The 25268-nt window shown below is 44.2% G+C and overlaps 1 protein-coding gene across 3 annotated transcripts in view; it reads left to right on the top strand.

The window, feature by feature from the left end:
• Positions 1-25268, top strand: part of SV2C (synaptic vesicle glycoprotein 2C) — a 219545-nt gene that overhangs the window by 31593 nt on the left and 162684 nt on the right. For all 3 annotated transcript variants that reach the window (XM_038403373.2, XM_043515281.1, XM_043515280.1), the window contains one exon: positions 11443-12139. In XM_038403373.2, coding sequence (XP_038259301.1) covers positions 11563-12139 — 577 coding nt within the window. In that variant the 5' untranslated portion in view covers positions 11443-11562. The remainder of the gene's footprint in view (positions 1-11442; positions 12140-25268) is intronic.

The raw sequence follows: 25268 nt of genomic DNA, 5'->3' as shown, positions 1-25268 counted from the left end.
TTGGCCTTCTTGGCAACAAGGGCACACTGCTGACTCATATCCAGCTTCTCGTCCACTGTCACCCCTAGGTCCTTTTCCGCAGAACTGCTGCCGAGCCATTCGGTCCCTAGTCTGTAGCGGTGCATTGGATTCTTCCATCCTAAGTGCAGGACCCTGCACTTATCCTTATTGAACCTCATTAGATTTCTTTTGGCCCAATCTTCCAATTTGTCTAGGTCCTTCTGTATCCTATCCCTCCCCTCCAGCGTATCTACCACTCCTCCCAGTTTAGTATCATCCGCAAATTTGCTGAGAGTGCAATCCACACCATCCTCCAGATCATTTATGAAGATATTGAACAAAACGGGCCCCAGGACCGACCCCTGGGGCACTCCACTTGACACCGGCTGCCAACTAGACATGGAGCCATTGATCACTACCCGTTGAGCCCGACAATCTAGCCAGCTTTCTACCCACCTTATAGTGCATTCATCCAGCCCATACTTCCTTAACTTGCTGACAAGAATGCTGTGGGAGACCGTGTCAAAAGCTTTGCTAAAGTCAAGAAACAATACATCCACTGCTTTCCCTTCATCCACAGAACCAGTAATCTCATCATAAAAGGCGATTAGATTAGTCAGGCATGACCTTCCCTTGGTGAATCCATGCTGACTGTTCCTGATCACTTTCCTCTCCTCTAAGTGCTTCAGGATTGATTCTTTGAGGACCTGCTCCATGATTTTTCCAGGGACTGAGGTGAGGCTGACCGGCCTGTAGTTCCCAGGATCCTCCTTCTTCCCTTTTTTAAAGATGGGCACTACATTAGCCTTTTTCCAGTCATCCGGGACTTCCCCCGTTCGCCACGAGTTTTCAAAGATAATGGCCAAGGGCTCTGCAATCACAGCCGCCAATTCCCTCAGCACTCTCGGATGCAATTCGTCCGGCCCCATGGACTTGTGCACGTCCAGCTTTTCTAAATAGTCCCTAACCACCTCTATCTCTACAGAGGGCTGGCCATCTCTTCCCCATTTTGTGATGCCCAGCACAGCAGTCTGGGAGCTGACCTTGTTAGTGAAAACAGAGGCAAAAAAAGCATTGAGTACATTAGCTTTTTCCACATCCTCTGTCACTAGCTTGCCTCCCTCATTCAGTAAGGGGCCCACACTTTCCTTGGCTTTCTTCTTGTTGCCAACATACCTGAAGAAACCCTTCTTGTTACTCTTGACATCTCTTGCTAGCTGCAGCTCCAGGTGCGATTTGGCCCTCCTGATATCTTTCCTACATGCCCGAGCAATATTTTTATACTCTTCCCTGGTCATATGTCCAACCTTCCACTTCTTGTAAGCTTCTTTTTTATGTTTAAGATCCGCTAAGATTTCACCATTAAGCCAAGCTGGTCGCCTGCCATATTTACTATTCTTTCGACTCATCGGGATGGTTTGTCCCTGTAACCTCAACAGGGATTCCTTGAAATACAGCCAGCTCTCCTGGACTCCCTTCCCTTTCATGTTAGTCCCCCAGGGGATCCTGGCCATCTGTTCCCTGAGGGAGTCAAAGTCTGCTTTCCTGAAGTCCAGGGTCCGTATCCTGCTGCTTACCTTTCTTCCCTGCGTCAGGATCCTGAACTCAACCAACTCATGGTCACTGCCTCCCAGATTCCCATCCACTTTTGCTTCCCCCACTAATTCTACCCGGTTTGTGAGCAGCAGGTCAAGAAAAGCGCTCCCCCTAGTTGGCTCCCCTAGCACTTGCACCAGGAAATTGTCCCCTACGCTTTCCAAAAACTTCCTGGATTGTCTATGCACCGCTGTATTGCTCTCCCAGCAGATATCAGGAAAATTAAAGTCACCCATGAGAATCAGGGCATGCGATCTAGTAGCTTCCGTGAGTTGCCGGAAGAAAGCCTCATCCACCTCATCCCCCTGGTCCGGTGGTCTATAGCAGACTCCCACCATGACATCACTCTTGTTGCACACACTTCTAAACTTAATCCAGAGACACTCAGGTTTTTCCACAGTTTCGTACCGGAGCTCTGAGCAGTCATACTGCTCCCTTACATACAGTGCTACTCCCCCACCTTTTCTGCCCTGCCTGTCCTTCCTGAACAGTTTATAACCATCCATGACTGTACTCCAGTCATGTGAGTTATCCCACCAAGTCTCTGTTATTCCAATCACGTCATAATTCCTTGACATCACCAGGACCTCCAGTTCTCCCTGCTTGTTTCCAAGGCTTTGTGCATTTGTATATAAGCACTTGAGATAACCTGTTGATCGCCCCTCATTCCCAGTATGAGGCAGGAGCCCTCCCCTCACAGACATTCCTGCCTGTGCTTCCTCCCGGTATCCCGCTTTCCCACTTACCTCAGGGCTTTGGTCTCCTTCCCCCGGTGAACCTAGTTTAAAGCCCTCCTCACTAGGTTAGCCAGCCTGCTGGCAAAGATGTTCTTCCCTCTCTTCGTAAGATGGAGCCCGTCTCTGCCCAGCACTCCTCCTTCATGGAACACCATCCCATGGTCAAAGAATCCAAAGCCTTCTCTCCGACACCACCTGCGTAGCCATTCGTTGACCTCCACGATTCGACGGTCCCTACCCAGGCCTTTTCCTTCCACGGGGAGGATGGACGAGAACACCACTTGCGCCTCCAACTCCTTTATCCTTCTTCCCAGAGCCACGTAGTCCGCAGTGATCCGCTCAAGGTCATTCTTGGCAGTATCATTGGTGCCCACGTGGAGAAGCAGGAAGGGGTAGCGATCCGAGGGCTTGATGAGTCTCGGCAGTCTCTCCGTCACATCACGAATCTTAGCCCCTGGCAAGCAGCAGACTTCTCGGTTTTCCCGGTCAGGGCGGCAGATAGATGACTCAGTCCCCCGGAGGAGAGAGTCTCCGACCACCACCACCCGCCTTCTCCTCTTGGGAGTGGTGGTCGTGGAACCCCCAACCTCAGGACATCGCATCTCATGCCTCCCAACCAGCGGAGTCTCCTTCTGCTTTCTCCCCCCAGACATATCATCTGGTCCACTCTCCGCAATGGTACCTGTGGAGAGAACATGAAAGCGGTTAGTTACCTGTGTCTGTGTTACTGGAACCCGGACATTCTGCTTACCTCTTCTGGAGGTCACATGTTGCCAAGCTTCTTCACTGGCCTCTTGGCTCCTCTGTGCAACCTGCTCTACATCTTTAGAGCTTTGTGCCCCTAGAAGGCTATCCTGAGTTTGGTCCAGAAAATCCTCAGTCTCTCGTATACAACGCAGGGTCGTTACCTGTTGCTCCAGACCTTCAATCTTCTCTTCCAATATGGAGACCAGCTTGCACTTTGTACAGACAAAGTCGCTTCTGTCCTGTGGAAGAAAGACAAACATGGCACATCCAGTGCAGGTCACAACAGCTGAACCCCCCCCTTCCATATCACCTACCTACTATGAGCTTCCTCAGAGACGTTGGCAAGATGTAAGCCTCACTGGGCTCACTCCAGGCGAACTCCCAGGCAAACTCCTGCTGTGAGCTGCTCTGCTGTCCCCGCTGCTCCGCTGCCGCTCAGCTGGTTCGCGAGGCTCTGGCTATTTTTAAACAGCCAGGCTTCCCTGACGCAAACACACAGACACCCTAATGCCCGCCCCCTGCAGGCTAGCAGCCAATCAGACACTCACTCAGGCTCTCTCCCTGCCCTCCCAGCAAACACACGCTCGGATACTTCCTCAGCAAGCAAACACACACACTCGGATACTTACCAGTCCCAGGCAAACTCCTGCTGTGAGCTGCTCTGCTGTCCCCGCTGCTCCGCTGGTTCGCTGCCGCTCAGCTGGTTCGCGAGGCTCTGGCTATTTTTAAACAGCCAGGCTTCCCTGACGCAAACACACAGACACCCTAATGCCCGCCCCCTGCAGGCTAGCAGCCAATCAGACACTCACTCAGGCTCTCTCCCTGCCCTCCCAGCAAACACACGCTCGGATACTTCCTCAGCAAGCAAACACACACACTCGGATACTTACCAGTCCCAGGCAAACTCCTGCTGTGAGCTGCTCTGCTGTCCCCGCTGCTCCGCTGGTTCGCTGCCGCTCAGCTGGTTCGCGAGGCTCTCCCTCCAGCACCTTCTTTATCCTCACTGCAGGACCTTCCTCCTGATGCCAGATAGCATTTGTACTCAGTCCTCCAGTAGCACACCTTCCCACTCTCAGCTTCTTGCGCTCCTCTTACTCCCAGCTGCTTGCACGCACCTTTCTACTGAAATGATGTCCTTTTTAAACCAGGTGCCCTGATTAGCCTGCCTATCCTAATTGATTCTAGTAGCTTCTTAATTAGCTCCAGGTGTTCTAATTAGCCTGCCTGCCTTGGTTGGTTCCAGCACCTTCCTGCTTGTTCTGGAACAGCTTATCTTACTCAGGGAAAAGGGACCTCCTTAATCTGGGGCTAATGTATCTACCTTCTAGCACTCTCCTGTAGCCATCTGGCCTGAGCCTGTCACAGTATATTAAATATGAATGTTGGATAGTTATGCTAACTGTCTTGTATTATGCTCTTCCCACAGTTCTGTTCACCTACATTAAGGCCTTGTCTACACTGCCTGGGTAAGTCAACCTAAATTATGCTACTCCAGCTATGTGAATAACGTAACTGGAGTCGACATAGCTTAGGTCAATTTACTGCGGTGTCTGCACCGTGCTGCATTGATGGGAGACACTTTCCCGTCAATTTACCTTACTCCTCTCGTTCCAGTGGAATACCGGAGTTGACCGGAGAGTGCTCTGTGGTCGATTTAGTGGGTCTTCACTAGACCTGTTAAATCTACCCCCACTTCATCGATCGCAGCAGCATCAATTCCCAGTAAGTGTAGACATGGCCTAAGTACCCCACAATACTTTGCAAACCTGAAGTCATCTTTGGCAATGGCAAATACGAAACCTGTTAAAGGCAAGATATATTTTTTTCTGTGTCTTGGTACAGGTAGGGAGTGCCTTCAAAGCCCCTAAGATTTGGGATGTAGTATTGACAACAAAAGATAAGGTACCTCTGGACACAAGAAAAACAAGGTAGAAATCTGATTGGTGAATATTAATCTGGGATGACCTACAGAGTGATTTTTAGCTCATAAACAAACATATGATAAATAGGGCTAGTTTGGAGCACAGAAGGAGAACTGTATGCTATGAAAAAACTGCTTCCCAGATGGATTGGTAATGCAGTAACACTTTCCTTTCTGTATTGTATTGCTTTGTCTTTAGACAATAAATTAGCTAAGCTTGGTTATTTGGTCTCTTGAACACTTTGAATCCTGAGCCATAAGTATAGTCAAGCAACTGGCTATATTTTAGGCAATAAGTGTGAAGGGCCATCAGTCTAGCAATTCTACAGAGTTGTACATGTAGCATTTTCTATTTGTGCTTCCCTTGTTAAATATAGTGTTCAAATGTTTAATATAGTACTCTTCATATTGTTAAACGTTTATCAATAAAAGACATGGGCCCAGAGAAGATTTCTAGATTCTTTTCTAGAACATTGGTTCACTTTGGCATTTCCTGTCTCTTGTATGCTTTATTTCTAAGTTATAATGTGGCAGTAATGTTGCTGGATTACTTATTTATTTGTGTGTTTATTTATACGAAGTGCAGTTTCCAGATAAAAATTACTGATCCTGATGCTCCTCTTTAGTACACCAGTGTAACTGAGAAGTAAATTGGTAGACATCAGTGGAGTTACACTGTGTAAACAGTGTGTGAGTAGAGAACTAGGTTCCCTGTCTCTTGCCAGGTGGATTTGAGTGTCCTTAAGCAGGAAAAGCATTCCTAGGGCCTGATTCTCATTTACACTAAGGCCTTTTGTATTGTTCTGGCAGTATAAATGGATCATAAAGTAGGTGGGAATTACCTTTTACGTTCACTGTAGGGCCCTTTTACACTACCAAAGCAGTATAAAGGGAGACTTAATGTAAATGAGAATTGGGCCCTCAGTTGTTTTATACAACTGAATTTTGGATATAACAGTGTATAGGGTTTCAGAAGGAATAATCAAACACTCAGATATTCCCCATCTTGCAGCTATGTAATATAGATGAATTTATTCATTACAAGCATGTCTCAAAACCTAGTAAGCCAACATATTACCCCAGCTTCCCTCTCTAGAGTGCTATTGCATACCATGCTGCCACAATATGATCTTCATTATGGTTATTTCCTTTTTTTTAAAAACAAGGAATGTTGGATTATTACTTTTAATATAACTGCTATAATTTCATTTGCTGTTATCTTGATATGGCATGTAATTGTGAGGAGATCAACAGAGTGAATTTTTATGAAGACATAATTATGATGTGTATTGGTGTTGCGTATACAGATCCAATTATGTGCAAGGATACCAAATAATCAAAAATAAGTGAACTGTGGCATGTGTGTGCAGTATTTCATTTGGAAAATTCCATGTAGTAGCTGCTTTATTGTTTAAAAAGGCAAAAGTAGTCTGGGTTGTAGAATATCCACCTACCCAAACCTTTTGAATTATTGGATATTAATTTTAAAAAAAAATGCATAGCTCCAGAAATACTGATTATTTTTTCCTCCATTTTTTACATGAAGAAAATGAATTCTCTTTGGGATGTGTATTCTAAGTTTCAATCTGATATTATAAAATCCTGACAGAGGGCTTTTTAAATACCCTTCAATCTGATTTCTCTATTCATTTGAAATCTTTGTCTGTTCCTGACTTCCAGTGGTTTCTCTGAAAGGAAAAGCCCTAATTTTCTCAGCAATCATTACTGTACAAGGCAAACAATATAAATTAGGCTTACACGTGAAATGTCTCTCTTTGATTTCCAACTAGGTAGAATACTGTTGAGATCCCACTTTTGGACATGAGGCGTGGTGACTTAGAAACATTGGTACCACCTCTTCCTTAAATTCATATATTTATCCTTTAATTGGATTTACCTGCCCTATGAAGCAAATACCACCCATGTGACTACAGAGTCTCCTTTAACAGCAATACCAGCACAGTTCCTCTATGAAGGGGAGGGAGCATTCCAGTGGATGTGAGCTCTGCAGGGGCCCCGTAGGCACAAATAAATAAAGTTGGGCTGGGAATCCACTGTTCCACGGACTCCTCTTTTCTCCCTCCCTAGGAGGAGGCAGCATGTAATGGTCCCAGGGACTCCAGCTGCCTCGGGTTTCCTCACATCCCCCTTGTGGAACTACCTAGCATGCAGATCAGTAATCAAGCTTTGTGCTACGGAAGACCCTATTCCAGCAATACACACAAGCAGGTGTCTAACTTTAAGTATAGAGGGACTACTCATGTGCTTAAAGTAACACGTGGTTTTCTGGATATTGGCCTTTGTCTCGTGAATTGTCACATACAAAATGTTAAAGAACTTGAATAAAATTTTGAAAAGCATTATATTTCGAGATGTCATAGTACATAATAACTTTCTATTTCTCCTTAGTAATTTTTTCACATCTGAGACAACTTGCAAGAAAACAGTAGCTTTTCTCTCTAAAACCTTGTTGACAAAACAGTGGAGGTGTACACACTGAAATGCTCCTCCTGCTGATGTAACTCCCCTGCTATGTTGACATAATAAAAACACCTCCATGAGAGGCATAGAACTTGTGTTAGTGTAGTTAGAGCAACATAGGGTCTGTGTAGACACTGTGTTCCTTACATTGGCTGTTGGCTGTCATTCTTGTCAATTTCACGGCTCTGCTGGAGCTGTGAAATTGACAAGAAAGCTGGCTCTCTGGCTGCTGCCTGGTCTCTGCTCTCAGCCAGGCTGCCACACAGGGTCTTGGCTTGGGCTGCCACCCTGGCTCCCTGCTGAGCATGGGAGCCCTGCTGCCCCTGCTGGAGAAGAGAAACCCTGAGTGGCTTTCCCCCTGTTCCTGGTGGGGAGCGTGGAGGCGAGAAGCTCCATGACACTGCCCCCCCCCCCCCCCACACACACTCCCAGTTGGGAGCAGGAAGTCAAGAAGCCCCAGGTAGCTGCCTCCCATCCCCCAGCTCGTGGCTGGAAGCATGGAGGCCAGAAGCCTTGGAGGGCTGCTGGGCCCCTGGTGGGGAGCTGCATGGAGCTGAGAGCCCTGACTCTTCAGTCAGTGGAAGCGCCTCCTGGTGAGGGGACTGACAGAAGGGTAGTGTGAACATCATCCTCCACAGTAATTAATGTGAGGTAGATGACCAGATGTCCCACTTTTAAAGGGAGAGTCCTGTATTTAAGCCCTCCTGCAAGTGTCCCGCCTTTTTCTTAAAAACAGGCATATTGACTGGCATTTTCTGTCCCCATCCCCTCCATCAATAGTGCTGGCCAGATCCCCCTGCTCGTCAGCCGCCTGTCCACCTGCGGGAGCCAGGAGGGGGTGCAATGGCTCAAAATGGGGATGGGTATGCAAGGCTGGTGGCAGGGCAAAGATGTAGCATGAGGAGCTGGCTGCTCCCCTACTGGTCTGTCAACACAGTCCCTCTGCCTACCAGCTCTCGGCCAGCAGGGCCCCGTTCCATTTCCAACTGGCACTGGCTGCATGCTGCAGTGGCTGGCGAGTGTGGGGAGGTGTCAGGCAGTGGCCGGTTACATGTCACCTCTGCTGCCTACCCATTCACCTTTTATGTGCTCCCCGTCTTCCTGTCCTCTCCTTGCTTTGCCCCTTGGCCCCTCCCTCGCCCCACTGTTCCTCCATATCCCCTATGGCAGGGTGCTTCCCACTCCCAGTGCCATGTGGAGAACTAGCTCCTGGCGGGAGCGCTCAGCTCAACAACAGCCTGGTTGGTAGGCTCCTTCCTTCCCCACTGCCTCTGGCTGGGCTGGCACCCTAGGAAAGCACAAGGACCTCTGGCCCGGGGCACTGGCCTGGAGGAGCCGAGCCCTGTATGTGTGAAAGCCCAGCACAGTGCTGGCATGGGAGAGCCTCTCCTTTCCTCGGCTAAGCTCAGGAGTGGCGGGTGGGGGGAAGCAATATCCAGCCTGTTCACGCCCCGACCCTGCAGGCTTCACAGCAGCCCCTTTCACCCACCCACCCCTGCCCTGCATCTGTCCTAGGGGCCCAGCCAGGCATGGAGGGCGAACAGTGATGGGCAGGGAGGATCAGGTCCATTGGTCACCTCCCCTGTGTAAGAGAGGTGTATGGGAGTGTGTCATCTGTGTGTGTGTGTGTGTGTGTGTGTGTGTGTGTGTGTGTGTGTGACCCATCCCCATGTGAACCCTAAAGCCTTAAAGATAAGAAGGTAAATAAAAGAATCCAACGATGCAGTATTTCTTTTTAATGGGCTCAGTCAACTTGATGTTAATGTGAATGTTTGTACTCTATAATTTTGATTGCCATTGAACTGGCTTGAATACGACTAATTATACCAGGTGTCCCATATGCAGTATAGTGGAAATATGGTCACCCTACCAATAATGTCTTTTGAGGGAGACTTTCAAAGCTAAAGAACTTTAATGACAGCAGTGGCCTTGGCCCAATAGACCTACTTAGGGGGAACATCATGAGTCTAAAGTTAGGCTACAGTTTTCCATCATAAATATTACATTCTCTCTTTTTTTTTTTTTTTTTTAAGTGCTCAATTTTTCTGCTGGTGACTGCATTGGTTTGCATAGAACATTTGAAGGGCGCTCTTACCTTTGATTGATTTGAGGAACATTCACAATGTGTAAAATCAATGCAGACTGAGGGAATAAAAAGAAAAATAAAGAACTGTGGTGACTTTTGGTAATATTTATGAAGAAAGTCCTAACATTTTTTAGTTTCATTAAAATACATTGATTTTTTTAAGGTTAGATGCACATTATATGACTTCAATTTTTTCTGTTAAAATTACTTTGTGTCCTATTTTTCATAATATATTTTATAATTCTGCCTATAGCACAGACATTGCCAATCTAAACCTGGATGTCTGAACTACACTTTTAAGGATAAATATTTAGTACAACACCTTACTTTAAGGGTGGATTTTAAAAAATAATCTGCATTGGTTCAGATCTACTCCCACGGAACTCAGTTGCAGAACTGTCATTGACTTAACTGGGAGGAGCAGAGTTAAGCCAATGGTGAACACTTTTGAAAATTCCACCTTAAATGTAAAATACTCTTTATTTTTGAAAGGCCACTTAGTAAAACATTATAGGGGGGTGGGGTTAACCCTATTATTAATGTAAATGGTTTAATGAATCAAATTGTTTTCAACAAAAACAATAGTTATCTTGATTTTAAACATTCCTATGCACTATTTGTGCCCGAAGCACTGCATGCTGAGACCTGAGAAGCATTCCATGAACTACTTGTTTATGCAAACCGCAAAAATGGTGGAAAAGTATTAAAATGGGAAAAAATAATTGAATGTATTAAAGATAAGGAAAGGAATTTGATTTTAAAAAAACCATTGGCTTTTAATCTGACAGATTCAGTTTTTAATTTATATCAGTTTGAGTACTTTTTCAGTCATTATATATTTCTTAAACCAAAACTTCTTCAAAATAACTTTCTTTAGCCCCTTCCTGTTTATAGGGGATGCTAATTTTAACTGGAGGGAGGCACACTTTAAAATCAACTTAATTTAAAAATGCATGAGCTGAAAGCTAGGGGGATGGGTAATAGAATAAAGAGCTTTTCACCTCCAGCTAACTATTCAAATTCAGACTAGGCTTGTACAGTGGGATTTTCAGAATCGTGAATTGACTTTCCATGGGACTTGCGGTACTAAATCACTTAGCTGCTTTTGAAAATACCACCCAAGGTGACTAAAGGCATTAACCACAGAATGTTTTATGGCCTGTGTGCAATTGGCTAATGTTCTCAGTCCATTTCCTTAGTGCAGGTGTCAACATCATTACGGTTTAAAACTGGCACTAAAAGATTGAGGGCATGATTTAATGTCTATTGAAGTTAGTGGAAGTCTTTCCATTGATTTCAATGTACTTTGGATCAGTCTTTGAATCTTTATGAAGACTGGACTACCCTTTCATCACTAGATGTGGCTCCTCCAGGTCAAAGTTGAAGCACATTGATGAGCTAATATGGGGAAGCTTGCACAGTTGATATTTGTAAATAGACTTGTGTCTATAGCTGTTCATCTGTTCACTTTTCACAAGCATAAATTAACTCATTAAAAATGACATTGTGGTACTATGTTCATCCCTAACATTTTTTTTTCATAAATTGGAAACGAGCAATATTTATTTTAAAGCACTAGGATAGAGATTTTTTTTTCTTTCACACCGAAAATTAGTGGTGGGTGAGACACCAGCAGACAATAAATTCCATAGTGCAAATGTGTAGGGAAACAGTGATTTTCTTAAGAGCATTTTCTCAGTGTACATACATTTTCTTTGAATTTTATTATCTTTGGAGCCCTTTGCTATAGTTGTGGAAATGCAGCTACAGTGTTGTAGCTCCCAAACAATTATTAATATGGTGCTGTACTAGTGTGAAGGAGCATCTAAGAGGGAACAAAATATAAATAAGGATATTCTTTTTATATTTTGCAGATATCTTGTTGAAGCTGAACATGTTCTCGCATCTCCACTATTGATGTCTAACGCAGAATAGATATTCCAGACAGAATCAATAGATCCATTTGCAGTAGGACCATCGTACATTAATACAAGATGGAAGACTCCTACAAAGACAGGACTTCATTAGTGAAAGGGGCTAAGGACATTGCCAAAGAGGTGAAGAGACAAACTGTAAAGAAGGTGAATAAAACGATAGACAAAGCTCAGGATGGGTATACACAGAGATCCTACAAACAATTCAAGGACGAGGAAGATGATGACGACTACTATACACAAGGAGGAAATGATGGAGAAGCCAATGATGATGAAGGGTCAAGTGAAGCAACTGAAGGGCATGATGAAGATGATGAGATTTACGAGGGGGAATATCAGGGAATCCCAAACATAGGGCAAGTCAAGGATGGCATAGTGGCCCTAGAGCAACCTATCCATGATAAGTATAAGGACCGTCATGAACTGGAAGCAGAAAGGAAAGCTGATGAAGAGGAGCTAGCACAGCAGTATGAGCTGATTATACAAGAGTGCGGACATGGCCGTTTTCAGTGGGCCCTCTTCTTTGTTCTTGGAATGGCACTAATGGCTGATGGGGTAGAGGTTTTTGTGGTTGGATTTGTGTTGCCTAGTGCTGAGACAGACATGTGCATACCCAATTCTGGATCAGGATGGCTAGGTGAGTCAAATCTATATGATTCTACTGTATGAAAAATTACATTTGTAGTCTGTCTACTTATTATTTTGCCAACACTAATGCTTGTTAAGAAAAATAAATATTTTTCTCTGTTAAATGTGACTTTGCAAGTCACTAAATGTATCAGATGGCTGAAATGCGTTTAATGAAAACAGTATTTTTTTTTTAATTTTTTGTTTTGTTTTTCACAGTCAGTCAACAAAAGTAGGTACACAAATACTGTTGAGATAGTTCTGGGTGTTTTCTTTTTCTGTATAGTCTAAGGGCCTGTCTTCAGGATTTTGTGCATGGCAAGCTGGGGTGTAAATCTACAGTCCACTAGCTTGTCACACAGTAACTGGCCATGCGGTCCTTTCCTCTCAGCACACTAGAAATTCTGTAATGCGCTTTGACCTACTATTTGAAATGTTGCTTTCAGTTACAGCAATAGACATCCAGAAGAACTATATTAAAAATGTTCTCTGAGTGAATTATTCTGGATTTACCCTGGTGTAAATGAGTAGATTGTGACCCTAAAGCATTAAAATTGTTGGGTTTTTTTTCATCTTTATAGCACATGGTTTTGTTAGAACTCTCTCTCATTTTCACGTTAGCTCAGTTTTGCTATTGTTTTAATTCTTGTCCCTTTGTTCTTCATTGTTTTGGAACTATCTGAATTTCCTAAACGTTCAGAATGTAAAAATTAGACTGTCCTACAAAATTTAAGTTATGACAGAAGCTGTCTTACTAAGGTATTAAGCCTTATTCAGATGGAATTCTCAACATTGATGCCAACAGTTTACTCGCTAGCTTTTAATACAGATTCTGTTCTCATTTACACCCGTGCACCCTCACTGGCTTCTTTAGGGATGCATGGGTATAATTGCGGGCAGAATTTGCACAAATAAGCATCCTTTGAGACCGTCTTTGCTTTTATATTATTTGAAGGCTCATATACTTTGTTGCTCGAGATAAAAGGCATTAGTTATTTGTGTGGTGCAAAGATTAGTCTTTCATTAAAATTAATGAAGACATCTAATTGATGACTGAGATAGATGGCTGAACTTGTATAACAGGGCAAGCTACCTGGCTTCTTCTATAGCAGCTAATTCCCGCTGATACTTTTCCACCAGAGAGGTCAGGCTGCCTATATTGTCTCCTCCCAGGGCTCAATTTCACATCTTGGCAGGAGGTGCTGCCATGACTGGAAGGTCCATTTTTATTGCAGTTTCAGTCTTTGCCTCCTTCTCCCAAACACTAATACAACCCTGCCATTCTCTAGGGGTTCCCACATTTTGATCATGTTGCCCAGCAGCCAGTTCTGGCTTTATTTCTTCCCTGCACTCAATCACAGTAGGGGTTGCTGTGACCATCACCACCCCCACTTGTTTCCCTCACCGTAGGTACCTGGGGCTGATGTATTTCTGAAATATACAGACTGTACCTCCCTCTTGACTGCCCATCTCTTTGTCTCCCTCTTGGTCTTCGGGGATTTTCCCTTCCCACCGACCTCATTATTCAAGGGGCATGCCCTTTTACTGTGTCCTGTCTCTCCACTCTAAAATGTTTGGGTGGCCCCTTACTCTGGGACCTTGCCCTCACATGCTTCTATTTTTTCTTATACGTCCCCCGCAAAGCATTCATACTGCCTCCTGTGGCACTCAAATCTTCTGTACTCTGTTCTTCCACATCAGAAACATACACAGACATTCCTCTCATGTAGGAGGCAGTGATCTCCCTGCCAGCACTGCTGGGCTCCAAACCCCACCATCTGTACCTTCCACCGTATGGCCCACTGTGCCTTCTGTTGCTGCCACTGTTCCTGCAGAAGAACTACCTATGTCCATTGCTGCTGTTCAGACAGCAGATGAACAGCTTCCTCCAATTGCTGCACTGTTTCCATTTCCCTCCTTAATGGTAGACGACTCTGTCAAATCCTGCCAGCTATGCCAGTTGTAGTGGACTGGCCACCTCTTGTGTGACCCTGCATGGCCTAGGGTTGTGCTACAGGCAGCCTGCCTAAGTTCCCCCTCTTGGATTGTTCAAGAAACATAGATTCTTTTGTTCTTTCCCATCCCTTGAGTTGTGCACTATTAAATTAACATACATTCAAAATAAAGTTTTCAAGTCCAGCCAAAAGTTCACACAAACAAAAGCTTCTCTTTCTCCTCCCAGGACTTCCTGCCTGGGGCCTTTCCTGTTTTGGCAGGCCACTTTCAGGCCCTACCTGGCTGAAGTTTGAGTCCTAACTGTCGGGACTCTTTACTAGAACCTGCTCACTCTTAGCAGCCTCCAATCCCTGAGCATTGCCGCCTTCTGCTGCTCTTCATAGGGCAGTCATCCTGATCTCTGTCAGGTGTGGCTCCTTCTGTCGTCAAGGTTGGCTACGCTGTTACAGTGACATTAAAATAATTTCTGGCAAATCTTAACTAAGATTCACTACAGAAGTGTGTCTGAATTTATTCCTCAGAAATTATGTAAATAGAAACCTCACTCGTAAAGTTACGAAAAGAGAACCCACTTAGCTATCTGAGTATCATATAATAGTCTCATGCCTCAAATATGGAAAGTATAATAAATGTTCCTATATCTTTTTGTAGAACAATATTAGATTCTGTGTTATAGAAATATTTGGTAATACCTCTGTCATAAATATAAAGGGAAGGGTAATCACCTTTCTGTATACAGTGCTATAAAATCTCCCCTGGCCAGAGGCAAAACCCTTTCACCTGTAAAGGGTTAAGAAGCTGAGAGAACCTCGCTGGGACCTGACCCAAAATGACCAATGAGGGGACAAGATACTTTCAAATCTGGAGCTGGGGGAGGAACAAAGAGTTGTGTTGGTCTGTGTGATGCTTTTGCTGGGAACAGATCAGAAATGCAAGCCTGCCAACTCCTGTTAAGTTAGTAAGTAATCTAGCTAGAAAATGTGTTTGATTTTCTTTTGTCTAATAGCTGGTAAAATAAGCTGTGCTGGAGGGAATGTATATTCCTGTTTTTGTGTCTTTTTGTAACTTAAGGTTTTGCCTAGAGGGATTCTCTATGTTTTGAATCTGATTACCCTGTAAGGTATTTACCATCTTGATTTTACAGATGTGATTCTTTTACTTTTTCTTTAATTAAAATTCTTCTTGTAAGATCCTGATTGCTTTTTCATTGTTCTTAAGATCCAAGGGTTTGGGTCTGTGTTCACTTATGCAAATTGGTGAGGATTTTTATCAAGCCTTCCCAAGGAAAGGGGGTGTAGGGCTTGGGGGGATATTTTGGGGAAAGACATCTCCAAGTGGGTTCTTTCCCTGTTCTTTGTTTAAAATTCTTGGTGGTGCCAGTATACTGTTCAAGGACAAGGCAAAGTTTGTACCTTGGGGAAGTTTTTAACCTAAGCTAGTAAGAATAAGCTTAGGGGGTATTTCATGCAGGTCCTCACATCTGTACCCTAGAGTTCAGAGTGGAGAAGGAACCTTGACAACCCCTTTAAAAGATTAACACACAAAAGCAAGGAAAATCGGAATTAAGTCTGCCATTGCAGTCTTATCTTCCCCTAATATGTACCGACTGTACTGTGTGACATCTTGGGTCATCTTAGCAATAGGGCCCACAAAAACATAGTGATATTACCTGCCCCCTAGCAAAATACAAGTGCTGTAGAATTGCAATACTACAGCACAAGTGGTGAACATAATATTTATATCCATTATATACACAGCATGCATAGTTGGAATAACTATATCCCCAATGATACGTCGTATTCCTCAATTTTATGAGAGTCTGTGGCAGAGGCATTTTAATGGCATCATAACTGGGCCTTCACAGACATGCATTTCCATTATTTCGCTGTTGTAAATTCACATCATAATCCCATCCTAACTGGGTCTTTTTAGAAAACCTTAACATTGTTTTACTATTATAATTTCATAACTTAATGGGATTGTTAATGTTGTTAGGATTCTAAATTTATGGCACCAGGGCTAAAAGTTGTATAGAAAAATCACTGCACATGCAGCTGTTTTTTATACAACAATCTAGATTACTAAATTATGATTTTTAAAGACGCACGTGCACACACACACACGCACAACCCGCACCCCCAGGCTGTTCTGTCATTGAAAAACGCCCCGTTGGTTCAATACATGTATACCACCTCTCCATCAGTTTCTAGTCAAACACCAGATAGAGATCATGCAAACAACTTGACCATTACTGTATAGAAAGGCTTCCTTGTTTTGTTTTTATATTTTGTTTCATTTTCACCAGAGCTGGCTCCCTCTATCTCAAATCATTTCAACTAAGCTGTGGATTGCTATCTGGTTGGACACCTTTTCAGTAACATGATGAAACTGCGGATCAGCACTCTCAAACTGGTGTCTCAATAAGTTTTAGTTTTAAATAATATTGCCAATTTTCATCTGTTAGAGAATGATTTTCTCTTGTTAATAAGTTGACCCACAAAGCTTGAGGGAAAGGTCTTCCTTGTTTGGTTCCCTATCATAGAATCATAGAATATCAGGGTTGGAAGGGACCCCAGAAGGTCATCTAGTCCAACCCCCTGCTCAAAGCAGGACCAAGTCCCAGTTAAATCATCCTAGCCAGGGCTTTGTCAAGCCTGACCTTAAAAACCTCTAAGGAAGGAGATTCTACCACCTCCCTAGGTAACGCATTCCAGTGTTTCACCACCCTCTTAGTGAAAAAGTTTTTCCTAATATCCAATCTAAACCTCCCCCATTGCAACTTGAGACCATTACTCCTCGTTCTGTCATCTGCTACCATTGAGAACAGTCTAGAGCCATCCTCTTTGAAACCCCCTTTCAGGTAGTTGAAAGCAGCTATCAAATCCCCCCCCTCATTCTTCTCTTCTGCAGACTAAACAATCCCAGCTCCCTCAGCCTCTCCTCATAAGTCATGTGCTCTAGACCCCTAATCATTTTTGTTGCCCTTCGCTGTACTCTTTCCAATTTATCCACATCCTTCTTGTAGTGTGGGGCCCAAAACTGGACACAGTACTCCAGATGAGGCCTCACCAGTGTCGAATAGAGGGGAACGATCACGTCCCTCGATCTGCTCGCTATGCCCCTACTTATACATCCCAAAATGCCATTGGCCTTCTTGGCAACAAGGGCACACTGCTGACTCATATCCAGCTTCTCGTCCACTGTCACCCCTAGGTCCTTTTCCGCAGAACTGCTGCCGAGCCATTCGGTCCCTAGTCTGTAGCGGTGCATTGGATTCTTCCATCCTAAGTGCAGGACCCTGCACTTATCCTTATTGAACCTCATTAGATTTCTTTTGGCCCAATCTTCCAATTTGTCTAGGTCCTTCTGTATCCTATCCCTCCCCTCCAGCGTATCTACCACTCCTCCCAGTTTAGTATCATCCGCAAATTTGCTGAGAGTGCAATCCACACCATCCTCCAGATCATTTATGAAGATATTGAACAAAACGGGCCCCAGGACCGACCCCTGGGGCACTCCACTTGACACCGGCTGCCAACTAGACATGGAGCCATTGATCACTACCCGTTGAGCCCGACAATCTAGCCAGCTTTCTACCCACCTTATAGTGCATTCATCCAGCCCATACTTCCTTAACTTGCTGACAAGAATGCTGTGGGAGACCGTGTCAAAAGCTTTGCTAAAGTCAAGAAACAATACATCCACTGCTTTCCCTTCATCCACAGAACCAGTAATCTCATCATAAAAGGCGATTAGATTAGTCAGGCATGACCTTCCCTTGGTGAATCCATGCTGACTGTTCCTGATCACTTTCCTCTCCTCTAAGTGCTTCAGGATTGATTCTTTGAGGACCTGCTCCATGATTTTTCCAGGGACTGAGGTGAGGCTGACCGGCCTGTAGTTCCCAGGATCCTCCTTCTTCCCTTTTTTAAAGATGGGCACTACATTAGCCTTTTTCCAGTCATCCGGGACTTCCCCCGTTCGCCACGAGTTTTCAAAGATAATGGCCAAGGGCTCTGCAATCACAGCCGCCAATTCCCTCAGCACTCTCGGATGCAATTCGTCCGGCCCCATGGACTTGTGCACGTCCAGCTTTTCTAAATAGTCCCTAACCACCTCTATCTCTACAGAGGGCTGGCCATCTCTTCCCCATTTTGTGATGCCCAGCACAGCAGTCTGGGAGCTGACCTTGTTAGTGAAAACAGAGGCAAAAAAAGCATTGAGTACATTAGCTTTTTCCACATCCTCTGTCACTAGCTTGCCTCCCTCATTCAGTAAGGGGCCCACACTTTCCTTGGCTTTCTTCTTGTTGCCAACATACCTGAAGAAACCCTTCTTGTTACTCTTGACATCTCTTGCTAGCTGCAGCTCCAGGTGCGATTTGGCCCTCCTGATATCTTTCCTACATGCCCGAGCAATATTTTTATACTCTTCCCTGGTCATATGTCCAACCTTCCACTTCTTGTAAGCTTCTTTTTTATGTTTAAGATCCGCTAAGATTTCACCATTAAGCCAAGCTGGTCGCCTGCCATATTTACTATTCTTTCGACTCATCGGGATGGTTTGTCCCTGTAACCTCAACAGGGATTCCTTGAAATACAGCCAGCTCTCCTGGACTCCCTTCCCTTTCATGTTAGTCCCCCAGGGGATCCTGGCCATCTGTTCCCTGAGGGAGTCAAAGTCTGCTTTCCTGAAGTCCAGGGTCCGTATCCTGCTGCTTACCTTTCTTCCCTGCGTCAGGATCCTGAACTCAACCAACTCATGGTCACTGCCTCCCAGATTCCCATCCACTTTTGCTTCCCCCACTAATTCTACCCGGTTTGTGAGCAGCAGGTCAAGAAAAGCGCTCCCCCTAGTTGGCTCCCCTAGCACTTGCACCAGGAAATTGTCCCCTACGCTTTCCAAAAACTTCCTGGATTGTCTATGCACCGCTGTATTGCTCTCCCAGCAGATATCAGGAAAATTAAAGTCACCCATGAGAATCAGGGCATGCGATCTAGTAGCTTCCGTGAGTTGCCGGAAGAAAGCCTCATCCACCTCATCCCCCTGGTCCGGTGGTCTATAGCAGACTCCCACCATGACATCACTCTTGTTGCACACACTTCTAAACTTAATCCAGAGACACTCAGGTTTTTCCACAGTTTCGTACCGGAGCTCTGAGCAGTCATACTGCTCCCTTACATACAGTGCTACTCCCCCACCTTTTCTGCCCTGCCTGTCCTTCCTGAACAGTTTATAACCATCCATGACTGTACTCCAGTCATGTGAGTTATCCCACCAAGTCTCTGTTATTCCAATCACGTCATAATTCCTTGACATCACCAGGACCTCCAGTTCTCCCTGCTTGTTTCCAAGGCTTTGTGCATTTGTATATAAGCACTTGAGATAACCTGTTGATCGCCCCTCATTCCCAGTATGAGGCAGGAGCCCTCCCCTCACAGACATTCCTGCCTGTGCTTCCTCCCGGTATCCCGCTTTCCCACTTACCTCAGGGCTTTGGTCTCCTTCCCCCGGTGAACCTAGTTTAAAGCCCTCCTCACTAGGTTAGCCAGCCTGCTGGCAAAGATGTTCTTCCCTCTCTTCGTAAGATGGAGCCCGTCTCTGCCCAGCACTCCTCCTTCATGGAACACCATCCCATGGTCAAAGAATCCAAAGCCTTCTCTCCGACACCACCTGCGTAGCCTGCAACTTGATCTGCTCATGCAGACTCCTGCACCTAGACAGCTGCAGCGGCACAGGAGCTAGCAAACAGAGCTCTAAATGGGAGTTTGAGTGGGAGTTTGCAAGCTGGGTTTGGATTGTGGTGCTTGTTTGGGATTTGCTTTTGCTGGGGGGGGGGTGGTCTTTTTGGTGTGCCTTGTGTTTCCCAGATTAACAGGATTTAGGTGGGAAGGTGATGACAGATATGGAGGCAGCTGTGGGAGTGACTCCTGTAGTGGAAGACACATTGAGGATGACTGGATGTGGAAGCTGTGGTATGTACATGATCCTGGAGGGGGGAACCGGTAAGAGTTTTTTCTGCATGAAATGTCGTCTGATAGAGCTGATGGAGGAAAAGATCCGAGGTTTGGAGATGCAGGTGGAAAGTCTGGTTGAGTTTAGGAAGGGGTTTGAGCAGATGATGGAGCAAAGATATGAGGTATCTGAAGGGAAAAGCTCAGACTCACAGATGGAAGCAGGGCTGGGGAATTTTGAGGAGAGACTGGGTGAGGAAAGTGGTCAGTGGAAACATGTGACTCAAAGAACCAGGCAGAGGAAAAGACGGGCTAGTGAAGGAGAAATAGAGCTTAGGAACAGGTTTGCAGAGTTGGAAAATGAAGAAGGGGCTCAGCAGGTACTTGTTGAAGGTGGAAGGGTAAGGAAGAAGAGAAGAGAGGCTAGTCCTATAGGAAAAGGGGAAGAGTCAAGGGAGACTACACCAAATATGAGCCCCAGAAGGATACAGGATGGGTTGAGGAAGATTATAAGGGAAAATAGGAATGGAAAGAACTTGCAGCAAGAGGGAACAGGGGAGAGACTGGAGAATAGCACCGTCACCAGGAAAAGGCAGGTCTATGTGATTGGGGACTCTTTATTGAGAAGAATAGACAGGCCTGTAACTAGAGCTGATCCTGAGAATAGAAGGGTGTGCTGTCTTCCAGGTGCTAAGGTACGAGATGTAGACCTGAGGTTGAAAAGGATCCTAAAGGGAGCGGGAAAGAATCCCCTAATTATCCTTCATGAGGGAACAAATGATACGGCTAGATTCTCGCTGGAAAGTATTAAGGGAGACTATGCTAGGCTGGGGAAGACGCTTAAGGAAATTGAGGCTCAGGTGATCTTTAGCGGGATCCTTCCTGTTCCTAGAGAAGGGCAACAAAGGTGTGACAAGATTATGACAGTCAACAGATGGCTTAGGCAGTGGTGCTATAAGGAGGGCTTTGTGATGTATGGCCACTGGGAGGCATTCACAGACAGAGGACAGTTCTCTCGGGATGGACTTCATCTGAGTAGGGAAGGAAATAGACTTCTAGGATCGAGGCTGGCACAACTGATAAAGAGAGCTTTAAACTAGGAATTAGGGGGAGATGGATGGGAGATGTCCAGAAAATCTCCATGCCAGATTTTAGCATTGAGAGGGAAGAAGATGAAGTAAGAAAGGATACAGCCGTGGGTAGGAGAATGTATATAAGGAGCGAGGGTGGTGTGGATACTAGTCTAATAGGTTATACTGGCTATAGAATGACTGTGCCTTATAGGGTACAAAATGTGAGCGAGTCCAAACAGCAAAAATTTAAGATGTTTGTACACCAATGCGAGGAGCCTAGGTAACAAAATGGAGGAACTAGAGCTACTGGTGCAGGAAGTGAAACCAGATATTATAGGGATAACAGAAACATGGTGGAATAGTAGTCATGACTGGACTACAGGTATTGAAGGGTATGTGCTCTTTAGGAAAGACAGAAACAAAGGTAAAGGGGGTGGAGTAGCAATGTATATCAATGATGAGGTAGAATGTAAAGAAATAAGAAGCGATGCAATGGATAAGACAGAGTCCGTGTGGGCAAAAATTACATTGGGGAAGAAAACTAGTAAAGCCTCTCCTATGATAGTGCTTGGGGTGTGCTATAGACCTCCGGGATCTAATTTGGATATGGATAGAGCCCTTTTTAATGTCTTTAATAAAGTAAATACTAATGGAAACTGCGTGATCATGGGAGACTTTAACTTCCCAGATATAGACTGGAGGACCAGTGCTAGTAATAATAATAGGGCTCAGATTTTCCTAGATGCGATAGCTGATGGATTCCTTCATCAAGTAGTTGCTGAACCGACTAGAGGGGATGCCATTTTAGATTTAATTTTGGTTGGTAGAGAGGACCTCATAGAAGAAATGGTTGTAGGGGACAATCTTGGCTCAAGTGATCATGAGCTAATTCAGTTCAAACTAAATGGAAGGATTAACAAAAATAAATCTGCAACTAGGGTTTTTGATTTCAAAAGGGCTGACTTTCAAAAATTAAGGAAATTAGTTAGGGAAGTGGATTGGACTGAAGAACTTGTGGATCTAAAGGTAGAGGAGGCCTGGGATTACTTTAAATCAAAACTGCAGAAGCTATCAGAAGCCTGTATCACAAGAAAGGGGAAAAAATTCATAGGAAGGAGTTGTAGACCAAGCTGGATGAGCAAACATCTTAGAGAGGTGATTAAGAAGAAGCAGAAAGCATACAGGGAGTGGAATATGGGAGGGATCAGCAAGGAAAGCTACCTAATTGAGGTCAGAACATGTAGGGATAAAGTGAGACAGGCTAAAAGTCGAGTAGAGTTGGACCTTGCAAAGGGAATTAAAACCAATAGTAAAAGGTTCTATAGCCATATAAATAAGAAGAAAACTAAGAAAGAAGAAGTGGGGCCGCTAAACACTGAGGATGGAGTGGAGGTTAAAGATAATCTAGGCATGGCCCAATATCTAAACAAATACTTTGCCTCAGTCTTTAATAAGGCTAAAGAGGATCTTGGGGATAATGGTAGCATGACAAATGGGAAGGAGGATATAGAGGTAGATATTACCATATCAGAGGTAGAAGCGAAACTGAAACAGTTTAATGGGACTAAATCGGGGGGCCCAGATAATCTTCATCCAAGAATATTAAAGGAATTGGCACCTGAAATTGCAAGCCCATTAGCAAGAATTTTTAATGAATCTGTAAACTCAGGAGTAGTACCGAATGATTGGAGAATTGCTAATATAGTTCCTATTTTTAAGAAAGGAAAAAAAAGTGATCCGGGTAACTACAGGCCAGTTAGTTTGACATCTGTAGTATGCAAGGTCCTGGAAAAAATTTTGAAGGAGAAATTAGTTAAGGACATTGAAGTCAATGGTAAATGGGACAAAATACAACATGGTTTTACAAAAGGTAGATCGTGCCAAACCAACCTAATCTCCTTTTTTGAAAAAGTCACAGATTTTTTAGATAAAGGAAATGCAGTGGATCTAATTTACCTAGATTTCAGTAAGGCATTTGATACCGTGCCACATGGGGAATTATTAGTTAAATTGGAGAAGATGGGGATCAATATGAACATCAAAAGGTGGATAAGGAATTGGTTAAAGGGGAGACTGCAACGGGTCCTACTGAAAGGCGAACTGTCAGGTTGGAGGGAGGTTACCAGTGGAGTTCCTCAGGGATTGGTTTTGGGACCAATCTTATTTAATCTTTTTATTACTGACCTTGACACAAAAAGTGGGAGTGTGCTAATAAAGTTTGCAGATGATACAAAGCTGGGAGGTATTGCCAATTCGGAGAAGGATTGGGATATTATACAGGAGGATCTGGATGACCTTGTAAACTGGAGTAATAGTAATAGGATGAAATTTAATAGTGAGAAGTGTAAGGTTATGCATTTAGGGATTAATAACAAGAATTTTAGTTATAAGTTGGGGACGCATCAATTAGAAGTAACGGAAGAGGAGAAGGACCTTGGAGTATTGGTTGATCATAGGATGACTATGAGCTGCCAATGTGATATGGCTGTGAAAAAAGCTAATGCGGTTTTGGGATGCATCAGGAGAGGCATTTCCAGTAGGGATAAGGAGGTTTTAGTACCGTTATACAAGGCACTGGTGAGACCTCACCTAGAATACTGTGTGCAGTTCTGGTCTCCCATGTTCAAAAAGGATGAATTCAAGCTGGAGCAGGTACAGTGAAGGGCTACTAGGATGATCCGAGGAATGGAAAACTTGTCTTATGAAAGGAGACTTAAGGAGCTTGGCTTGTTTAGCCTAACTAAAAGAAGGTTGAGGGGAGATATGATTGCTCTCTATAAATATATCAGAGGGAGATGTATACAGGAGAGGGAGAGGAATTATTTCAGTTCAGCACCAATGTGGACACAAGAACAAATGGGTATAAACTGGCCACCAGGAAGTTTAGACTTGAAATCAGACGAAGGTTTTTAACCATCAGAGGAGTGAAGTTTTGGAATAGCCTTCCAAGGGAAGCAGTGGGGGCAAAAGATCTATCTGGTTTTAAGATTCTACTTGATAAGTTTATGGAGGAGATGGTATGATGGGATAATGGGATTTTGGTAAGTAATTGATCTTTAAATATTCAGGGTAAAGAGGCCAAATCCCCTGAGATGGGATATTAGATGGATGGGATCTGAGTTGCCCAGGAAAGAATTTTCTGCAATATGTGGCTGGTGAATCTTGCCCATATGCTCAGGGTTTAGCTGATCGCCATATTTGGGGTCGGGAAGGAATTTTCCTCCAGGGCAGATTGGAGAGGTCCTGGAGGTTTTCCACCTTCCTCTGTAGCATGGGGCATTGTTGACTTGAGGGAGGCTTCTCTGCTCCTTGAAGTCTTTAAACCATGATTTAAGGACTTCAATAGCTCAGACATGGGTGAGGTTTTTCATAGTAGTGGGTGGGTGAGATTCTGTGGCCTGCACTGTGCAGGAGGTCGGACTAGATGATCAGAATGGTCCCTTCTGACCTTAGTATCTATGAATCTACATGGAACCCCATTGACTTCATGGATCATTGCCACACGAGTCTGTCTTCATGGTACAAGTTGCAGGATCAAGGTTTAAAACACAGCTTTGGTTCTTTTTTAAGGTATCCTTGCCAATGTTTTATTTCTTTCATTTAACTACATTATATGCCAAGCTCAAAACTAGGCTGGTTTTGCTTTACCCTGTTAGGACTTTTGAAAGCTCCCTGACAATGAAAACCTTTATGGTCTACTTTACAAACTGGTCTTACCTCCAGTAGATTTTTTTTTTTTTTTTTTTTTTTTTTTTTTTTTTTTTTTTTTTGCTATGAGCATAAGGTGCTAATTGACAAGCCAGTGTTGCCTTTTCTCTCTCTTGGAGATCACACAAGTTGTTGCCCCTATTTAGGAAAAAGAAAAGGAGTACTTGTTCCGGTTCTGTTCAATATCTTCATCAATGATTTAGATAGTGGCATAGAGAGTACACTTTTATAAAGTTTGTGGACGAAACCAAGCTGGGAGGGGCTGCATGTGCTTTGGAGGATAGGATTAAAATTCAAAATGGATCTGGACAAACAGTCTGAAGTTCTCCTTTTCTTTTTGCGAATACAGACTAACATGGCTACTACTCTGAAAACTATTTAGGAAGACGATCTAAGAAATCCAACATATTTGTTAGAGACTAATTTCTGTGGAAATATTTTTAATGCT

Source organism: Dermochelys coriacea, chromosome 5 (genome assembly GCF_009764565.3).
Source record: "Dermochelys coriacea isolate rDerCor1 chromosome 5, rDerCor1.pri.v4, whole genome shotgun sequence".
NCBI lineage: Eukaryota > Metazoa > Chordata > Testudines > Dermochelyidae > Dermochelys > Dermochelys coriacea.
This window is presented reverse-complemented; position numbering and strand designations above follow the sequence as displayed.